Here is a 20,698-nt window from a genome sequence, read left to right on the forward strand (position 1 = left end):
CCCAAGCTATGCTGTAGATGAGGAGAGATGTTGAAGATTTGCTTTTGGTTCTAAGCATGGAAAGGGGGATTTAGTCTTTCTGTTCTTAATTGTTTAACTGCATTTTCAATATAAATCATGCTCTGCTCTTGATTTATAATATGAAACACACTCAACTTTTTTTTGTCTAAAATACTTCAGAATTTTTTATCTGTAAAGTCTTTCTTGTTGTTATACAGCAACAAGACCATGCACAAGATATAATGATTATAAATCAACATTTTCTTTGGGTGCTGTGCATTGAAACTTATTTTCCATTATTTGTCTTTCTGCAACAAGACAAAAATTCTTATAAAACAGAACAATTGTAATAGTATTCTGACAAGTCTAACATAACGTACTTTTTTGTCACAAAAGAATACCTAAGAAAATGCAGAGTGGCTATACAAACCTACTAATATGCTTTAGAAACTCCTTGCAGGATCTAGAACAACATACTATTAAAACTCCGAATACATATTCAATATGTGTGTTTTTAAATAAAACTTTATAAATATGCAAATTTAAGATAAACAAATACAGAATAAAATGCACTAAGAAACTGATATGTAGACAAAGGTTTATTTACACCATACAACATTTTAAATATTTTATACACAGCTGCAGCAGAGAAAGCTACTCTGAGCTTTCCAGAGAAAACTGCAATAATAAAGATGTGAAATATATTATTCATATAAAAGTGAGATTATTACTTTATTGCATTTAAAGCAATGAAGAATGTAGCTCAACAGACATTCATTTAATGACAAAAACTTCGCTTTTATATTATAAAGTAAAAAGTGTAGTAATGGCCAAACAGACTGTTATAAACTTTAAAAACTGCATAAATATATACATTGTGCTTCATGGTGAAGTTTTTTGAAAACTAAACCAAATGAAGCTGTTACAACATGAATCGTTGCTTGAGGTTTATCTAGAAAGATTACCTTACAAATCCATTCCACGGGTACTTACAACACACGATGGTAAGAATTGTACACCTGGTTCTCCACTAGCCGCACTAGTGGGAATATACTGTACGAAAAAACCACTGACATTTGGCACAGGAAGAACCTGACATAAAGTAGTCACAATGTTCAGACAGGAGTGTCAGGATTCCCAAAGTCTCTTTATTGTCAGTGCAATGAATTACTTTTGCTTTCATTTTGTTCAGTTTTTGTTTTTGTTAAACTTCTGTTTGAAAGTCACCTTCTTGCACATCTAAAGGCAAGTTCAGACATTTCTCCCATTCTGCTGGTCTGAGTTCTAAAGCATCTTTTGCCTCTGTGTCCAATACATTTATCGTTGTATAGTGTTGGTAGTCGCCTGTGGTTTTGAAACTGTCCCATGGAGCCTTGTTCGGTGCTGAGTTCTCCTGAAGACCAGAGAAGAAAGAAAAATTAAAAACAAGGATGAAATAATGTGTTTTCTGTTTATAAGGCTGATCACTAATGTGCTCTCATGAGACACAGAAGCCAGAGAGGGGAAATGGCTTTGCAGGGAGCCAAGCTGGCAGGTGTTCAGCACCGTTGTGGCTCTCTGTGAACAATCAACACTTTGGCAGGCTCCTCACCTGAGCTGCCAGCTAAGCCCTTTCTTTCATGAGAACCAGTGTACATGAGGAATGGCCGAGTGATCCAGAACCAATAGCTAGTACCAATCTTTTTAATAGTGGCTGTGTAGAAAAGTGGGGGAAGAGAAGAGAAGGTAATTGAGAAGAGCTTGTTGACTGAAATATGGAGTGGTTTGGAACAGAGATTGGCAGCTGGATTTTAAATTGGGGCAGATGCATGACAGAACCATGGAAACCTAGTCCTTGAAAATGCTGTGAGAGCTACCTTGCTCTACAGGCTGATGAGCTCATGTATATTAGGATTAACAGGCTGAAAGCTCATTATTTTCTACTGAATTTTTTTTTTGAATGCTAAATTGTATAGAGCAAAATACATTATGGACTGAGACCAATTTAATTAGTGATTTCTGCTGTAACATGTTGGGTGGGACATAGTTACCAAAACCTAAAATTTTTGCACCATTTTAGAAGCCTTTGGATTTTTGCCCGATCTCCAACTATCTTTCCTGAGACATGCAGGTCTCCTTTGAGTCCTATGTCATCACTGCCTGTACCATACTGTAGACTAAGACACCTGAGGCTATCTGAAATAGCCTGAGATGCCTATATTTAGGTACCTGGATCACTCTCTGACTGTCTTACAGATAGACCATTCCTCTAGGCAGCTTTTATTAGCAGACCTTTCAAAAACATAGCACCAATGTGAAACAGAGTAAACACAACTCTTCCACTGAGATTCCCTTTGAGATTTTGAATTAACTGAAGCTTTACATGGACAGCAAATCTCAAACAGGGAGGCAAATGAAAACTTTACATGTCAGCAAATCTCAGAAGGGGGAGTGAGCGAGAACTGAGCACAAAATAACACATATCACAACTAAAGGTTCATCAAAGAATCAGGGCCAAATTTCTGCTGGATGAAGATGATGTAAATGATGTAAATCCATTGGCCTCACATCTGCTTAATACCTCTTCTTCATGTCTGAGAGCAGCTCTTCTGAAAAAGTTATAGAATACAATGATTCTAGCTTTGTTCCATTTAATATACAATTTTTACATTATAAAATTTGTGTATAAAATTATTATGAATCATAATATTACTGCTAACAAATACGTCACACTAAATTAGCTATTTTAATTAGGCAGAATCAACTATTTCCTTGCTCTCATTACCAGATGAAGTCAGGGTGTTATGCATGTGTGTATGAGTGTGTGTGTATAAATTTGAATTATGATGATAGCAGAGTCAACTGAGGATGATTTAATTTTTGCTTTTCCCATGGTAAGTATTTATAAACCTATTATGGAAAAGACATGGCATTACAGAGACCCTGTGTGCTTTCTGGACCGTCTCACATATAGGTGAATCTAGCTGGACTTGTTTGTAGTAACTAATTTAATATCTGCCTGCCTAGCTAGAGGAAAAGCCCTACTGGCCAAATTACACTAGTGAGCTGCTTTCTCTATATAAAGTCCTTTAGACTTGGTAGGCACATACAGATTTGAAATGTGTTCCCTACAGTTCAATTACATGTCATCTACAATGATGCCAGTGAGTTAGTTATGGTCTAGTTGTAAAACCTAATGGTCTCATCATAGGTCAGATTACTGAAAATATCTAAAGATAGCACAGAGTGAGGTCTTCTTGGGAAATATACTGAATTCAAAGGACTCTTGTTTCATTGCTGTTGTTAAGGATCTATCATATTTTAAATATCTAAGAAGGAAAACTTACCATACTGCCTGATTTTGGTACATCCCGAAATCTGTCCAGCGTCTGAAATTTCTGATTTAACTCTTGAAACAATTCCATGTGCCTCTTTCTTGTATGCATGACCTTCTGCAAAATGGAACATAATTGCTTATATTTATAATTGAATCTGGGCTTTTTTAAGAGAAGCATTATTTTCCCCACATAACAAAGTAAATTGAATTTGGCAGGGCCATCTTTTCCCTATAGACTTGACCAATGGAAATAAATTGCACTGAGCCTTCTTTCTGCTCTGTTTAATGTTCTTCCTGTGTACAAGAGACTGTTTTTACTCCACATTTATTGAGTTGTTGAAATTAAGGGACACTGGTTTTGTGCTAGCCTGGAAGTATTTTGAAAGTGATGGCCGTTTCTCAGAAGGATGTTTCTCTTGCACATTAGGAGTATTTTCTAGAATTTCTGTTTTCAGCATGGATGCTAATATTTTAATTTCTATAGGAACGCAACAGCAGTTTGTAATGGTCCCTATCGGAATAATTGTGATGAGAACACTGAATTCAGAAATCTTGGCCCAAAATGGAAAAGTCCCAAATGTTATGTCTTTTTAATTAGACATCTTTGTGTCATTCAGATCATCATAAAATGCAGTTGAAATGGCAATCATATTACGAAAAGGAGACACAGTTTTTCAGTTTTACTTGCTTTCTTATGTCATGGACTGGGCAATTGGAAACTGCCCTCCCTCTAGCCCATGCACAGGGCACTCTTCCACAAAAACTAATTATATGGCACTCCTGTGCAAGAGGTGGGGACTCCAAACAGGCCCCACAGCTGAAGGAGACCCTGGGCCATGTATCTGCCTTGGCAGCTACATGGAGAGTGAAGCCTGTTTGCAAGCCTGGACTGTCAAGCCTACCATCTGCGTTGTTTCCAAACAAGCTCACGCTCAGGTATGGATTCAGACTGGCCTCTGGAGCAAAGCCAAAGGTTGCTTACTCTTCAACCAGTCTCATGGTCCTGTGGTCTGGGTGGACGGGGACTGAGGATGCTTCACCTCAGTCCAACAGCAGATGGGCTCAGCTTGGCTTTTCTTAAGCTTTTGTAACTGCTTGAACTTGAGTTACAGCCAGGGCACCAGCCAATAATGCTGATAGAAAAGGTGCAGGACATCAGTCTCTCTGCATGTCCACTTATCATCAAGCCTGATTTTCCCTGGCGTTGTACGTGACAAACCCTGCAAACTTACATATCTGTGCCTGAATGTGACCCTTCCCAGCAAGTAATGCTTCTGCCAAGTCTGAGTTAGTACTATTTAAAATGGAGTGGCAGTCACTGACCCTCAAATAATGCTTTACCAATACAAATTTTAACTTTTATCTTTCATTTGCATCCCATGTTTATAAATTTCATGAAATGTGGCTGCTCTCTTGGCCGTGCATTTCTACTGTTATGCTGTAATAACCATATCATCCTTAATAAAGCTACACCATAGCCTGAGAACTTGTTTCCCTTCTGAGAACAGGAAATTGGTAACATTATTCACAAAAGAGACATGAGATACAGCAAGCAATTAAAGACCTGTTAACTTAGCATGAGTTGTGGGGTGAATAAGGGAAACAATTTTGCAGGATTTGGTGAGGAACTCCATGCAAAATGTAATTTAACTAGAGGTAGGTGATCTAAATTTATGAGGGAAGTTTCACTTAAGTGACTTCCTAGGGATTCTTTTAAGCTATTGCTGGTATGGTAGACAGGTATATGTAGCAAATTTCATATACATGGAATTTAAAAAAGAATGGTTCTGCCTCAAAGATCATTATTGGCTGAAATAAGGAGACATGCTGCAGGGAATAAAACAGATTTGGTGTGTTAAAATACTGGCTCTAAAAGCAGGAAATAGCATGTGACTGTGAAACAAGTATCTCCAGTTGGAAACTTTTTAATAGAAGGCTAGGAATGTAGGAATGGTACTTTCTGGTACCATTCTTTCTGGTACACAATTTTTCTGAATTGTGTGCCCGAGAATTCATTAAATAGCAAATATGAATAATGCAAATGTCTTACTCAGTTCATTACATTATTCCTGAGGAGAAGCGGGTGGGAGGAGAAATTAAACACTTGCAGTGGGAAGTCTGCCAGAAAAGGGGCCTGAAATTTTATTCTTAATAGCAGAATGACTGGTATGCACATGTACCCATGGATCTTTTGGTTGCTTTGTGTTTTCCTGGCTTCCATTCCGTAATTCCTACCCACTGACACCTGCCCCTCCCCACTGCTTATAAAGAACGATCTGAACTGAAGATGCAGTAACTTAAATTCCCGATTTTAACTCTTCTGTTCTAGACTTCTTTTGAATTCCTTGTTAGAGAGCACCATCTTATCTGCTTTCCAGAAACTGTGCTCTGTTGGGTAATTCTTTCTGTTTTATAAGAAAATAGCCCACAAAGTATTTGTGGGGGCTTAATCCATTTTCTCTATTAAACAGACAATGTGGAAAACACAGCTTTATCAATCTTAGAAATACATAATTTTTATCAATAGCGAGCTGGAGATCTTGACCAATATATACTAGGATGATTGTAGTAGCATCAGGACCTGAACAGGATGGAAAAAGAGCTTCTCATGCTGCCCTTTGAAAGCGCACCTTCTTTAAGAGCAGCTGGGGATTTGCCCATTAATGCCGCATCCTCTCCAGAAGCACCTGAGTTAGCCACTAGGCTAGAGACACACATCTTCTTGTGGTCTTTCCTGCAGGCTCCGTAACTCTTGTGCCCCACACCCTAAAGCGGGTCAGACTGAACTGACACCCGTTCCACATTTCTACCCCTACTCACAAGTAACATCAAGTGTATATTTTGGAAAGACTAAGCCTTGCTCTGCTGAACACCTACTCTCAGAAGGGGATTCAGAGTGTGGATGGCTATCATCAAGAAGGGAAGGACTTCAAACATAACTCTGTACCCAGCTCCCTTTTTTATTTATGACAGGGTTTTAGCTGAACTCTAGCTCAAGTACAAATATTCTCATGAAAATTTGTGGTCAATCTTATGAACAACAGTAATAATAATAATAATCATCATCATCATCATCACCATCATCATCATCATAATGTAATTTGATTTGCCTTGGAGATTTTCTATGTTGTCACAGGTAAAAATACTCTCTCTCAAATATTGTATGAAACAGCTAAGTGAAAAGAACAGATGGGGGAATGCCTTTGCAGCCCCATAATGGAAACATGCTGTGTTTTCAAGATGTTATAGGTATGATCAGTTGCCAAATTTAGGAATGGGAAAGGTTTTTCCCTGCAGGCATACTTTTTTTCACCTTTGTCTTTGAGAGATGTCTTCAGGTTAGTAAAAGAATGATTTTAAACTTTTGTGTGAGTTTGCAATATTGTTATAATGAATAGCTATTGCAGATGAAATTCTGAAAGAATGCAGTTCCAGCAATTAATGATCAATTTAGCATTATTGCTGGTGAGAGTCTACTGCTCTGTTGAAAGAAAAGAAGATATTCTGGTATTCACAGTGGTCCTGTGTATCTGTGATCTCCCTCATGGTTGGAGCTCAAAAAGAGCCAGAGATTACTTGAATCGTGAGGAGCAGGGTAATAAGGCACTTCTCTGAATTATTTGGCATAAATGTTATTGCCAGAGGAGATCCAATGAATGCCTCATAGAAAGGGGAGAGTGGGGTGGATGGCTGGGGAAATTCAGGAGTCAGACCCTCTCATAGAATTTAAAGGTAATTGTGATCTTGAATCCTAAAATGCATATCAATAACACTGTTTAACTCTCTTGTATGTTTTCGTAAGTGTCAGCGCACACCTATTATAAAGTCCTCCTGGGAATTTCCAAAGCATCTGTATTTCTGTTCAACATAATTAGAATGAATTTTATTTGTTCTGACAGCTAAGTATTAGTGCTGAGCCTTCACGAAAAACTACCTGTCCAGCTTCAGGGAAAAACAGAACATAATGACTGGGGTTGAAGTTACCACTTGGCTGGAGTTACCACAGCCAGCAGCAGCAAGGATCCAAAACACCCAGCCCTATGAATTTTGGTCATATTTTGGATACTGGACTGCTGGGAGAGTGTTAAAAGGAAAAGGATGGAGGGAGCCAAACTTGACACAGCCCAATCCATACTGCGTATTTAGCATTTTTTATCCTCAGAACCACATTCATAGCATTTGTTATCCTCAGAACTGTGGAAGGACATTGCCTCAGATAGTGCCAGCTGGCACTGGTCACAGACAAAGCAGAGAAAGTGTTAAACATTTAAGTAGTATGGCCAGTCACTCTACCTTGACCCCACCTTCAGGCTATATTCTATTTTGAGGTCAAGCTGTTTAGAAGTATCAGAATAGCAGTGTTTTGGCCACGCAACACTATTTCAATTCCCTTCATCAGTATACCTTGCTGAGCAAAGGAATCTGAGTGGCTATTTGAACATTTTATGGCTTTTTTATTTTCTTTTACCTCAGCCAGCCAGCTACGCTATGTGTAAGAACACAGGAAAGCCTACAGGCTTAGTCAGTCTGAGTCAGTATTTCTAAAACAGCAGCAACTGGCACAGTGTCGTTGCCCCTCTCAGTTCCTCAGCAGTGACTCCCAGTGGCCCCATCCTTCCCTTTTTACAAACAAATATATTCTTCTGCATTATAATCATATTTCTAAAAATATTAGGCCATGGAGCAACAATGCTGCAAACAAAACAAGAAAAAGGTGTAAGCATCTTAAATACACTATATGTGAGTCAAAAGAAAATATGTAATGGGAGGCCTGATTCTTGAGAGCAGAATGTCTACAGTATTGTTGGTGTTTATTTGGTGTTGGATTATGCTCTCCTGAGTGATAGGAAGAATGTTTCAGCATCTGTTGACACAGAGAATGTTAATACAGCTCATAATAAGCTGCGTGATATTCCTACCTTTCAATAAAGAACAGTAAAATTCAGAATTCTTTATATCACTATAATCATAAAACTTCTGTTCATATTACTTGCATTTAATTTTAGAATTGCTTCCTCATCAGAATTTTGTTGTTGATTCATGTTCTTCTTCTTCCTTTCTATGCATTTATCCTAAAGCACATTCAGGATAATCTTTTCATTTTATTTTCCTCAAATTTACTGTGTGAATCTTTGTCTGGTGCATTATTTGAGACATTACATGACTGCTTAAGGTAACTATATTCTCTAGGGGAAAATGACATAGGAGACTAAGGCATGATGTTAAACTACCAAGAAACCACAATTAGACATGGAAGGTCAGCATTTCAGCAAAAGCAGGTCACCAAAGCAAACCCTTCTCTCATTGCAAGGCTTCTGTGATCACTGCTGTGGCTGCATTTTACTAGTCCTGCCTCTCCCTTCTCTATGGACTAGAATCTGAAATCTGAAAGTACCTGTGCTGTGCTTACAGCCCAAATAACAATAAAAAATGCTTCTGTTTGCATATGCAGAGAGGGTAATTTATAAAGTTATGGTTGACATACTGATCACTGGACGTTAAAGTTTAGCCCAAGATCTGCGGGTTCCATGCAAATATTATGATTGTTCAACTTCTCTGGAGACACACATAATGAATTATATCAAACAACTATTAACATGCTTGAACAGACAACCTATGCAAAAACCCCCAATCCATACATTATTAACATCCCGTTGAAAACTAACTGCTATATTGCTTCTAGTAGAAAGTAGAGAAAAAAACCTCAAATAAAAAAATCTCTAAGAGATTTAATCATAGAATCAGGGAATCATAGAGTCATTTTTGTTGGAAAAGAGTTTTAAGTTCATCAAATCCGACTGTTAACCTAGCACTGCCAAGTCCACCACTAAACCATGTCCCTAAGCACCACATCTACACATAATCATACTGACTGAGGTAGAATAAAATGGTCATTAACCAGCACAACCAAACCTCATTCAATGGGGTCTAAGTCTGAAATTGTGGATATTCAACTGAAGAACCTTACATGAACTTGATTTTTTATATAGCATCTGATCCATAAGCTTTGACAACTGTAGCACTTCATCATTCAAAATTTGACACATTCATAATCACTATTTGGATGTGAAACTCATATGTCAGTAAATTAGTATTGAAGAAAGAGAGATAGATAGAACAAATGGTTTAGAATCTCTTGAACAAAGCAACCTTCTGCAACAACGTGGCCTGTCCTACAAAAGTGTCACACTTTTTCAATAGATAGCCAGCAAAACAAACAAAAACAAAAAAAAGGAAAAACAGATGAAAATGAAGAGGCAGAGAATTTAAAAACTGAAACCATGGTGGTTAATACTGCAATATGACAGTTTGATCTCAGAATATTTTACAAACAAGTTGCACCAAAGTAGTTTTAATGAATGTTCTGTACAGTACCAATTGAACAACCGTATGACATCTACTATGTCAGAATGCTAAAATCTGCTAAAATGAACACTTTACATTTACTTTTAGGAAAATAATTTTAATAATCAGGAATAATTCAGTAAAACTTACTTCAAAGTCAAGGTCCGAATAACGTGATTTTCTTCTCTATTAAGCAGTAAAAAAGAAAGAAAAAAGAGCTTGTATTAACAAGGGGACTATTCACCAAATCATATTAATGAGTCTGAATAACATTCTTATTTTCCTATCATATATATTAGGTATTCTGTGAGAGGCTGTAGATTTTATCTTGATAATTTAAGATTAATGTGTGACTTTGCATACAATTTTTTAGACCAGTATCATATTCTTTTCTCTGAAATAAATCAGACTGCATTCCACCAGGATGCATAACGTGCATGTTATTTGCATGTGACTGAACCTGTTGGCGTATAAAATACACCTATTTGTCTGCTTCCCATAGGATTCACAAATTATCGTCATATTTCTACTTTTTACACAGCTATCTATATGTATCTATGATTTAGATTCGTATAGGTATGCTGAAATTGATACTTTCCTACATCCGGCTTACATTGGTACAACTCCATTGATTTTAATGGAATAAATGAGAGCAAAATCAAGCTGAAGCCATCTATACTTTCCATAGCTTCAGCTTGTTTGTTTGCAGTGACACTCTGGATGGATAAAGCAATGATTTTGTTTTACACTTACAACAAATCTGATTCAAAACATCTGATATAAAGCAAGAATGATTTACTAGTGAAGTTATCACTTGTATACAATGCAATAGAATACAATTGCTTAGAGATATCACAAATAATTTAGCACAGAATTTTTTACAGATTCTAAAAGAGACCAATTATAAAGTCAAATTATATCAGAAAGAAGCAGAAATATTATAAGGAAGAGATAAAAATATCTTTTTTCGCCTAAGGTTGGAAATTGAATGGATTGCAATAGACTAAAGAGATGTAGAAACAGCAGTTGGAAGAGCTGAAAAAAAGAGTGCAAAGAACATGTGAATGGAAAGAAAACATACATTCTCCTTCAGGAAGGAGACTTAAACGAAGAGAAAAGTACCAAGAAGCGAAAAAGGCTTGCTGGTACAATTTAACCCTAATTTTTGTGTTAGGATATGATGGCTTTAAGTAATGGTGAATGAAGCTTTTCAAATTGTACCTAATTTCTACATTAAGATGATACAAATCAAACTCATTAAGTCAAGATGAATAATATTACTGACTTCATTAGTCTTTGATTTTATCTGGTTTAACAAACATGCAGGTTTTAGTAAGCTGTTCTGTTTTCTTGCAATTGAAAGAAATAATTTTACAAGTCTTTCAGTTGCAGAAAGCAGAAAGTATTTGGTATCTGAGCCATTGATAATACCACTTTGTGACATATTGTCTGGTTTTGTAGTAAAATTTTGGTGCTCCAATCCACAATAATATGAAGAAGATCACTATAGCACTGTTGACACACTCTGATGCCTGAAGAGCCGGGAGGCAGTATAAAAGAACAGTCTATAAAACAATTAAACCAACCGACAACAACAAGCTTTGCAGAGGCTATCTTTAATCAGCAAGGCTTGATTTAACCTAGCACACTTGAAAGAGGGTATTTAAAAATAAATTAAATAATTCTGCAAAAATAAGTAGCATGAAACCATGGAAACAACAAAGGTCTCGGAGGTAAGAAAAATATGAGGACATTATGCTCAAATTCCTAAAGTAGCTAAGTTCTTACTTCTCACTCATATTAAGGGGGCCACGCTACAAATGTACCTTTGACATAGGCCTTCATCATTCCCCAGTAAACCATCATCTGAAGAAATCTACATATCTCTAATAAGGAAGGATCTATTTTTAAAGTGCAATTAGAGCACATCTACCACTGCAAAGACTCAATGGTTACAGAAGAAGAAACTTGTACAGCAGATAATGAGGTGAAGTTTACAGAAGCAGCTTTGAAAAATGCTTGAAAAAGCTATTTTTAAGCTACAGTTGAGTAATAAACCTAATATCATTGAACCATCTAACTGAGAATCCTAAGTGAAAACATGGAAAACTCAGGAAGAAATGTGTAGTTTGCTAGATACTGTGATTTATAAAATTGAACCATTTGCATTTTGCCTTAAGTCTGCTTGACCACAATGAAAATATTATTGGCATAGCAGGATTATTAGGTTTTGCAGCCAGACAACTCTATCACTGTTTACATGGTAAAAAGACATATGTAACAGACTGCAACATATTTAACTGTGCTATTGTCAGAAAGTGGTAACTATTGCAATTTTGGTGTTAAATCACACCAGTTATGACCAAACAGGTTTAGCTCAGTGAGGACTTTTTCCAGGGCTCAACAAGAATCTGTCACAAACACATTTATTCTAAACTTATATAGTAAAGAACATCTGTTTTGTGCATGTGCTTCACTTTTTCCATGGCTGCATATGGTGAAATACAGCACAAGTGCTGTCAGAGCCTATTCTCCTAAGACATAAAAAGTATGTAACTGCCATAGGTCTGAACAGTAGCAACGAAGTTCTGTGAACTTCTGAAAAATAAAGGATGCTGGTTATGAATGTGATCCTGCACCACTGAAAATCATCTACAATATTGTCACTGACACCACCAGGTACACGATCAGGCCCTCCTGGCTACTACATCATTGCCTTGAAGTGACTGCAGTGTTATTTTTTGAGAGAGGGAACATATTGAGAAACATGAAGTCATTGGAAATCTTAATTTATGAGGATGGAAGTTTCCCTTCAGTCCCAAATGGAAGTTGTCATTTTACTAAATTTTTCTCCTACTTTCTCTATGACATACAACAAGCTTAGAACATGCAAATCAAAACTTTAATTGTGATTGTATATATACTTTTTTTTTCTTAAATGAAGTTTACTTGTTGTGTCTCTTTTGGCTGACAAAAGTGGAGTTTTCCACACATACCTAGATGCTTTCAGAAATCAACCATCTGGCTCATTCTACAATTTAAATTAATGAAAGCCAGAAGCTGAGTGAAGTGGAATAAGGGAAAAAAAGTCTCTTGCATCAAATGAGCTGTTGAACTGGTCACACCAGTATGTTTCTTTTCAAAAAGCTGTTTCTTTTACCCACCTGCAAAACAGAATTATTTTAGCCAACATAAAAATTAGACTGGAAGCTGGTGTTTCTTTCAAGGATCAGTTGGAGATCTACTTGAGTATTAATGTTACTAGAATACAAAAAACAAATGACTGTAAAGGATAATATCTATGGTTTGCCTCATTTAGTATTTTGTATTTGCCCAGGTTCTGCAGTGATGCTTCAGGAATGATATAGAGAAGGGCAAGTATAAAGTGATATTTCTGCTGCAATACCCTCCCTAGTTCTTCAGTGGTTTAGGAATTTCCTTGAGAGGAGCTTACTCTGTTGAGTTTAATAACATTTTTTACATTATTTCATTAGTCTAATAATGTTTTATAATTATTCCTAATTTTGACATCCAAAATGTGCTGAGGTAGTGAATTCCACAATTTAAATATGCATAGTGTGACAAAGAAAATAATGTTGTTTATCCCTTTGCCACTTCATTTGATGCTCCTGTTTTTTGTATTATAGGAAATATGAATAATTGTTCCCTATTCACTACTCAATTGTCTGTTTTCCAAGCTGAAGAGCCCTAATGCTGGAGACCTGCAAGGTTAACCAATAAAAGGACTGCCTAGAAAGCCAAAGACACATGCAATTATTTAGCATCAGGGAGTTATCTGGGATAATTCTGAAAAAGCTGAGGGGTATGGGTAAGTAGTGAACTGCAATCCATGCACAATTACGAATGCTGCAAAAAAAAAGTCAAGTCTCTATTTAAGCAGGTAAGGATGTGAACAGCCCTTTCTGAACAACTCCAGTGAGTTGCATTGGCACTCTAAACTGACAGAAGCCAAATCATGCCTGTAAACTGGGGAAATTTCAGATGAGAGCAGCAAAAAGTACTTTTAAAGAGTTAATAACACTGGATCAAGGGGAAAAGATAAAAGAGTGATGCAACTTGTTTAAACATTAGCTCTGGAAGAGGCAAACACAGAAGCTTGCTCAGAAACCTTGGAAGGATATAAACACTGATACACAAAGATGGTGTGAGAAAAACCTGAAAAGTTGTAATTCAGAAAAAATAGAAAAAATAAAGGAAATTTCAGAGGTGCTGTTGGGAATAAAGAAAGTTTGTGTAACTATGAAATAATCTGCTAAAAGAAACAGTGGAAGCCCTTCACTCTAGTCTTGAAAGTGATGTTTGACTATGTATTAGAGAAATATGCTGTAGAAAATGTTCTTGCATTGATAGAAGAGATGATCTGACAAGATTTTTTCCATGTCTGATTTCTCCAGCTCTTTGATCTTAATTGATAAAATCCATTTTACAGCAAAAAAAAAGACCTCCACCCTTCATGCCAGGACCAAAGTGAAACTCTGTGAAAAGAGGTCTGCAGTAGTACTTTATTTTAAATCAATTTTACTTTGTACTAATCATGTATAGCTTCTCTGTGTAATTCCAGAGAAACTTTAAACTCTGCTCACTGAGGGACAAAAATAGAGTACTGAAGAAGAATTTCCATACACCAGCATGCACTAATCCGCTGGCACCAGGAAAGAGCTGCTCTCACTAAATGACTAATAAAATCCCTCTCCATCTCTGTAAAATGACAAATGCCTGGTTTTCTCCTTATTCTAGTCTGCATTACACCACTACCTGATTAATTACATGAGATGCTCCTGAAGATATATTGCATTGTGCAAAGTATAATTGAAACCAGAGATACCGTATTATAGTGAGGGCTATAACCATGCTTCCATTAATATAAAGCCTTATTATCAGCAGTTTATAATCACAGAATCACAGAATGTTAGGGATTGGAAGGGACCTCGAAAGATCATCTAGTCCAATCCCCCTGCCGGGGCAGGATTGCCTAGACCATATCACACAGGAACGCGTCCAGGCGGGTTTTGAATGTCTCCAGAGAAGGAGACTCCACAACCTCTCTGGGCAGCCTGTTCCAGTGTTCAGTCACCCTCACCGTAAAGAAGTTTTTCCTCAAATTTAAGTGGAACCTCCTGTGTTCCAGCTTGCACCCATTGCCCCTTGTCCTGTCAAGGGATGTCACTGAGAAGAGCCTGGCTCCATCCTCATGACACTTGCCCTTTACATATTTATAAACATTAATGAGGTCACCCCTCAGTCTCCTCTTCTCTAAGCTAAAGAGACCCAGCTCCCTCAGCCTCTCCTCATAAGGGAGATGTTCCACTCCCTTAATCATCTTCGTGGCTCTGCGCTGGACTCTCTCTAGCAGTTCCCCGTCCTTCTTGAACTGAGGGGCCCAGAACTGGACACAATATTCCAGATGCGGCCTCACCAGGGCAGAGTAGAGGGGGAGGAGAACCTCTCTTGACCTGCTGACCACACCCCTTCTAATACACCCCAGGATGCCATTGGCCTTCTTGGCCACAAGGGCACACTGCTGGCTCATGGTCATCCTGCTGTCCACTAGGACCCCCAGGTCCCTTTCCCCTACGCTGCTCTCCAACAGGTCTGCCCCCAACTTGTACTGGTACATGGGGTTGTTCTTGCCCAGATGCAGGACTCTACACTTGCCCTTGTTATATTTCATTAAATCTCTCCCCGCCCAACTCTCCAGCCTGTCCAGGTCTCTATGAATGACTGCGCAGCCTTCCGGCGCGTCAGCCACTCCTCCCATTTTTGTGTCATCAGCGAACTTGCTGACAGTGCACTCTAATCCCTCATCCAAGTCATTAATGAATATATTGAATAGAACTGGTCCCAGAACCAACCCTTGAGGGACTCCGCTAGACACAGACCTCCAACTGGACTCTGTCCCATTGATCACCACTCTCTGGCTTCTTTCCTTCAGCCAGTTCACAATCCACCTCACTACCCGATCATCCAGACCACACTTCCTCAGTTTAGCTGCGAGGATGCTGTGGGAGAACGTGTCAAACGCTTTACTGAAATCGAGATAGACCACATCCACAGCTTTACCATCATCTATCCACTGGGTAACATCCTCATAAAAGGCTATCAAGTTGGTTGAGCATGACTTCCCCTTGGGGAAGCCATGCTGAGTGCCCCTAATGATCCCCCTATCCTTGATGTGCCTAGAGACAGCACCAAGAACAAGTTGTTCCATCACCTTTCTGGGGATGGAGGTGAGGCTGACCGGTCTATAGTTACCCGGGTCCTCCTTCTTGCCCTTCTTGAAGACTGGAGTGACATTCGCTTTCCTCCAGTCCTCAGGCACCTCTCCCGTTGCCCACGACTTAGCAAAGATGATGGAGAGTGGCCTAGCAATGACTTCCGCCAGCTCCCTCAGCACCCGCGGGTGCATCCCATCAGGGCCCATGGATTTATGGACGTCCAGGTTGCTTAATTGGTCCCTGACCCAGCCCTCATCAACCAAGACAGATTCCTCCTCTATCCTCACTTCTTCTGAGGCCTCAGGGGTCCAGGGCTCCTCAGGACAGCCTCCAGCAGTATAGACAGAGGCAAAGAAGGCATTCAGTAACTCCGCCTTCTTTTTATCCTCTGTCTCCAGGACCCCCACCTCATTCATCAGTGGGCCTACATTGCCTCTAGTGTTGGTTTTACCTGCAATGTATTTGAAGAAGCCCTTTCTGTTGTCCTTGACCTCTCTTGCAAGGTTTAATTCCAAGGAGGCCTTAGCTTTCCTAGTTGCCTCCCTACATCCTCTGACAACAGACTTATATTCCTCCCAAGTGGCCAGCCCCTCCTTCCATGATCTGTACACCCTCTTCTTCCACTTGAGTTTGCCCAGCAGTTCCCTCTTTAACCATGCAGGTCTCCTGGTACCCTTCCTTGACTTCCTACCTGTTGGGATGCTCTGATCTTGAGCTCGGAAGAAGCAGTCCTTGAATGCTAACCAACTATCTTGGGCCCCCTTACCTTCTAGTACCCTGTCCCATGGGATTTCCCCTAGCAATTGCTTGAAAAGGCCAAAGTTGGCCCTCCTGAAGTCCAGGGTTGCGATTCTGCTAGCTATTCTGTTCCTGCCACATGAGATCCTGAACTCTACCATCTCATGGTCACTACAACCAAGGCTGCCCTCAACCTTCACCTCTTCAACCAGACCCTCCTTGTTAGTGAGGATAAGATCCAGCAGCGCTCCTCTCCTAGTTGGCTCATCCACCATTTGCATCAGAAAGTTATCATCAACGCACTGGAGGAACCTCCTGGACTGGGGATGGCTGGCTGAGTAGGCCTCCCAGCAAATATCAGGGTAGTTGAAATCCCCCATGACAACCAGGCCCTGTAATTGCGAGACTGCTCTCAGCTGCCTGTAGAAGGCCTCATCACCGTCCTCATCCTGATCCGGTGGCCTGTAATAGACACCCACAACAGTATCACCCCTGCCAGCCTGCCCCTTAATTCGCACCCACAAACTCTCAACTCGCTCCTGATCCGCCTCTGGACAGAACTCAATACATTCTAGCTGCTCACTCACATAAAGAGCAACTCCACCACCTCTCCTTAGCGGCCTGTCTTTCCTGAACAGGACATAGCCATCCATGATCACATTCCAGTCATGCGATGCATCCCACCAAGTCTCTGTAATTGCCACTAGATCATAATTGCCACTAGATCATAATTCACCCTGAGATAAGATTTGACATACAAGTTCTTAGTCTGGGAGGATTTTTGCCTGAACAAAATGAAAGGAAAATCTTTTTTTGGCCCTCAGAAATACAAAAGTGGAATGCGGATAAACAGTTTTGATCTAAAATGCCTTTTATGTGTATATAACTGAAAAAAAACCCCTTAGTTTCTGGACAGAAGATTATGTTGGCTACTAGTTCATAACATGAGCTAGACATAAAACAGGTAAATTTTCATGAAAAAGTGGATTAGCTCTTTAAAGTGGGAATTTCAAGTCTTTAAAATATGCTAGCAAATTTAGCACATCAACACAGCACAAATGTAACTTCATAGATTGCAATTTAAAAATATTCTGGCAAATTATTCTGGTTTGCTGCTCGCTTTTTTTTATAGGGTAACCTGCATATGTATTTCCTCAATCAACAAAACCCACTTGTTTTGTGTTTCTGAAGGCTTTGAGGGGAAAGAAAGCATTTCTTAAATGGACAAGCTATTGAAAATGTGTTTCTTAAGGATCATGTGTAGTTAAGAGAGCTGCTTATAATATAAAGTGTGAAATAAATGCTACACTTCATAATACGGACTAAAATTTTGGTTCTTTACATCTTCAGTTACTAGAATCAGCTCTGCCTGATTCTAACCCCACTCCTGTATGGTAACCTGAAAATAAGCTGCAACAATTTCTGAAGTCAGAGGAATCTGAGACGTACTCACTCAAGCGAAATCAAGAGAGGGTTTTTATAGGGCTAGACTTCATTTCACTGAAAAGTCACAAAATTGGCAAGAACTGTCTCCACAGCTTATTGAAGAATGAAATGAGGAATGGGAGGGAGAGAAATCTGAGACACAGAATGCCTGAAAATAAATGCAATGTGGAAACATGATAAAGAGGAAATTCCTCTGGTGCTCGTCTCTCTACTTTTGTTCTTTCTCTCTCCCCCTTTTTTACTTCTCATATCATAAAACAAAATGACTTCACACCATTTTGCTTTTGTTCTGCCCGATGCTCTGGTACTTTATTGACAAGACTGACTGTTTTAACTGTGTATTTCTTCTCTCCTTTCCCGTTCTTTTTTTTTTATTTTAGACCTTGCTCCTCCCCTCATGCTTTTATTTCATTCTTTCCATCACTTTCATTTTAAGATACTTCTCCATTTCTGCCATCTTTCTTTTCCTTTTTTTGGCATGCTTGTCTTTCTTTTCTTTCCTCTTTATCTATACCTTTATTTTTTCTTTGCACTTCACTATCTTTAACATATCCCTTTATTTTTCTCATCGGGAACAGTTTTTCTTCCCAAAGTCCCACATCAGTGATCTGGCCAAGGAGCTCTGCAGCTGACTTTCTTTGAATGTATTACGAGCTCTCATGAATGAATACAGAAGGATTATTTTGGTCACACAATCAGCTTCCCATCTGAGGTCTTTATGTCTTTCTCCATATAAAGATCTCATAGCAGAAACTGAGACAGAAAAATAAAGAAAGAAGATATGAGACTGGAAAGAGAATTCCAGTCCTTTATATGGCAAACAGTTTGGGAAGTCCTTTCCTTCCTGTTCTTATAAAGCAGATGCTCTTTTTTCCCTTTAACAAATGTTTGTATTGCCTGTCTTTGCATGTCCTTCCTCTTATAATAGTTAAAAGTATTTGTCTCCTTTCAGCTCTTTTCCACTTCTGCTCACACTACACTAACCATAGTTCCCTTGAAAGAACCTGTCATTCTTCTTCCACAAAGGTAACGATGCAAGTCTCGCGTAGTCAGGCAGCAGATATCTACTCTCTCTTGCATTTTTTTTTAAATAAAAATAAAATAATTACTTACCCTGGAGATATGTTGCAGAGATCAGCTTCTTCCTCTGCATTTAAACCTTCTAACCTTTCCTTGCATCTAAGTGGCTGGGAATGCACTACTTCACCTCAAAGTAATTTCATTTTAATGAGCTCACCACTCCAAGTCTACATTTTCAAAACAAAAACCATTCCAAAAGAGTGCATCAAGAATGCTTTCTTCATTAAAATCAAAACACTTTGAACTGAAGGAGCACACTCCAAGCCACTTTGATGCCAAGGTAGCAAAGCCAGTTTTAATCCATGCATATAAGGGATGTGCAGGAGATTAGCCAGATGTTCAATTACTCCTCCTAAGAAACTCTGTGATGTACTAATATGTCTGCCTGTGCCTATAACCGCATGAGTACTGTTGGGTACGTACCAAATAAAATAAAAAATCACTGACTTGCACATTGGGAATCTGCAGATCCTTAAATTTATACTTATTTGGGCAACACTTGTATGAAAATATTATGGCATTCACAGACTATCTTGTGAAAGCTGAAATTCTTCCATATATAATAAAACATTTGATTGTTCCCAACTAAGCATTTTCTTGAGAAAAAAATATGTAGATATAAAAACTAGACAAAAGTTTCTGACACATTGTAGGATTCATCTGACTAAATTTAGGACATCAAAATTTTTGATATTTACATCTGAACTACTCATTCTGCCTTCCACTATGGCATTGGAAGAGGGAGAACTGCACTGAGGGCATGTGATTTACTTTGTCCTGGAGCAGATGTCTAAAAGTGGCCTAAAAGGGACTATTTCTCTCCATTGACCCTAAAGGGGAGCCAAATGTAAAAATCTCTTTTTCCTTACCAGAAGGGGAATGCCTACATTGAGATATCTAATGGTAGGGGTGATGGATTCTCCCTGCAGAGTTAAGTCAGGACATACATTCTTGTGCTGGTACTATAGTGTTCCAAAACATCCATCTTCAGTGATCATAATGAATACAAAGTCTAAATAAAAGAGAACATGAAAAAGACCTGACATTTCAGCCTTCCATTTTAATAGCTTTGTTTTTTTGGCTGTTTATCTCTATATACACTTTTTAATTATTTGAATAGATGCATAATGATGTAAGGGCTGATCATCTCTTGGAATGTGCAAAATAGAAAAAAATAATTGATTTCATGAACTTAGGAAGGTAAAGATGTTACTCAAAAGCTAAATTTTCCAAACATGTTGAATTCTTTGAATGCTAATGCATATATTTCTGCAAACTGGTTCCTTGAAACACAGTACTCCAGTGTTTCACTAGTAAGATGGAAATAAAATTTCAAAGAAATAATTTTATTTCATGATGTAAAAAAACTTAGGGTTTACATCTTCCAAAGTGTCCTATAATTTTGTTGGTTCAGTTTTATGGCCACAAAGACTAGCATTTTCCATAAAATGAGTGGACAAATAAGAACTATTGTATGTATGTCAATATATTTTATTTTACTGTGTCCAGTTGCAAACAGTTATGCCTGCAGTATTTT

At 38.4% G+C, this 20,698-nt stretch overlaps 1 protein-coding gene across 1 annotated transcript in view; it reads right to left on the reverse strand.

Annotated features, from left to right (window-relative positions):
• Positions 1–1,204: 1,204 nt before the first annotated feature.
• ADGRB3 (adhesion G protein-coupled receptor B3) overlaps positions 1,205–20,698 on the reverse strand; it is a 492,392-nt gene continuing 472,898 nt past the window's right edge. The window contains exons 28-30 of the mRNA XM_068399003.1: positions 9,812–9,847; positions 3,327–3,431; positions 1,205–1,393 (exon numbers count right to left, since the gene is read on the reverse strand). Coding sequence (XP_068255104.1) covers positions 1,205–1,393; positions 3,327–3,431; positions 9,812–9,847 — 330 coding nt within the window. The remainder of the gene's footprint in view (positions 1,394–3,326; positions 3,432–9,811; positions 9,848–20,698) is intronic.

This window comes from Nyctibius grandis, chromosome 1 (genome assembly GCF_013368605.1).
Source record: "Nyctibius grandis isolate bNycGra1 chromosome 1, bNycGra1.pri, whole genome shotgun sequence".
Lineage (NCBI taxonomy): Eukaryota > Metazoa > Chordata > Aves > Nyctibiiformes > Nyctibiidae > Nyctibius > Nyctibius grandis.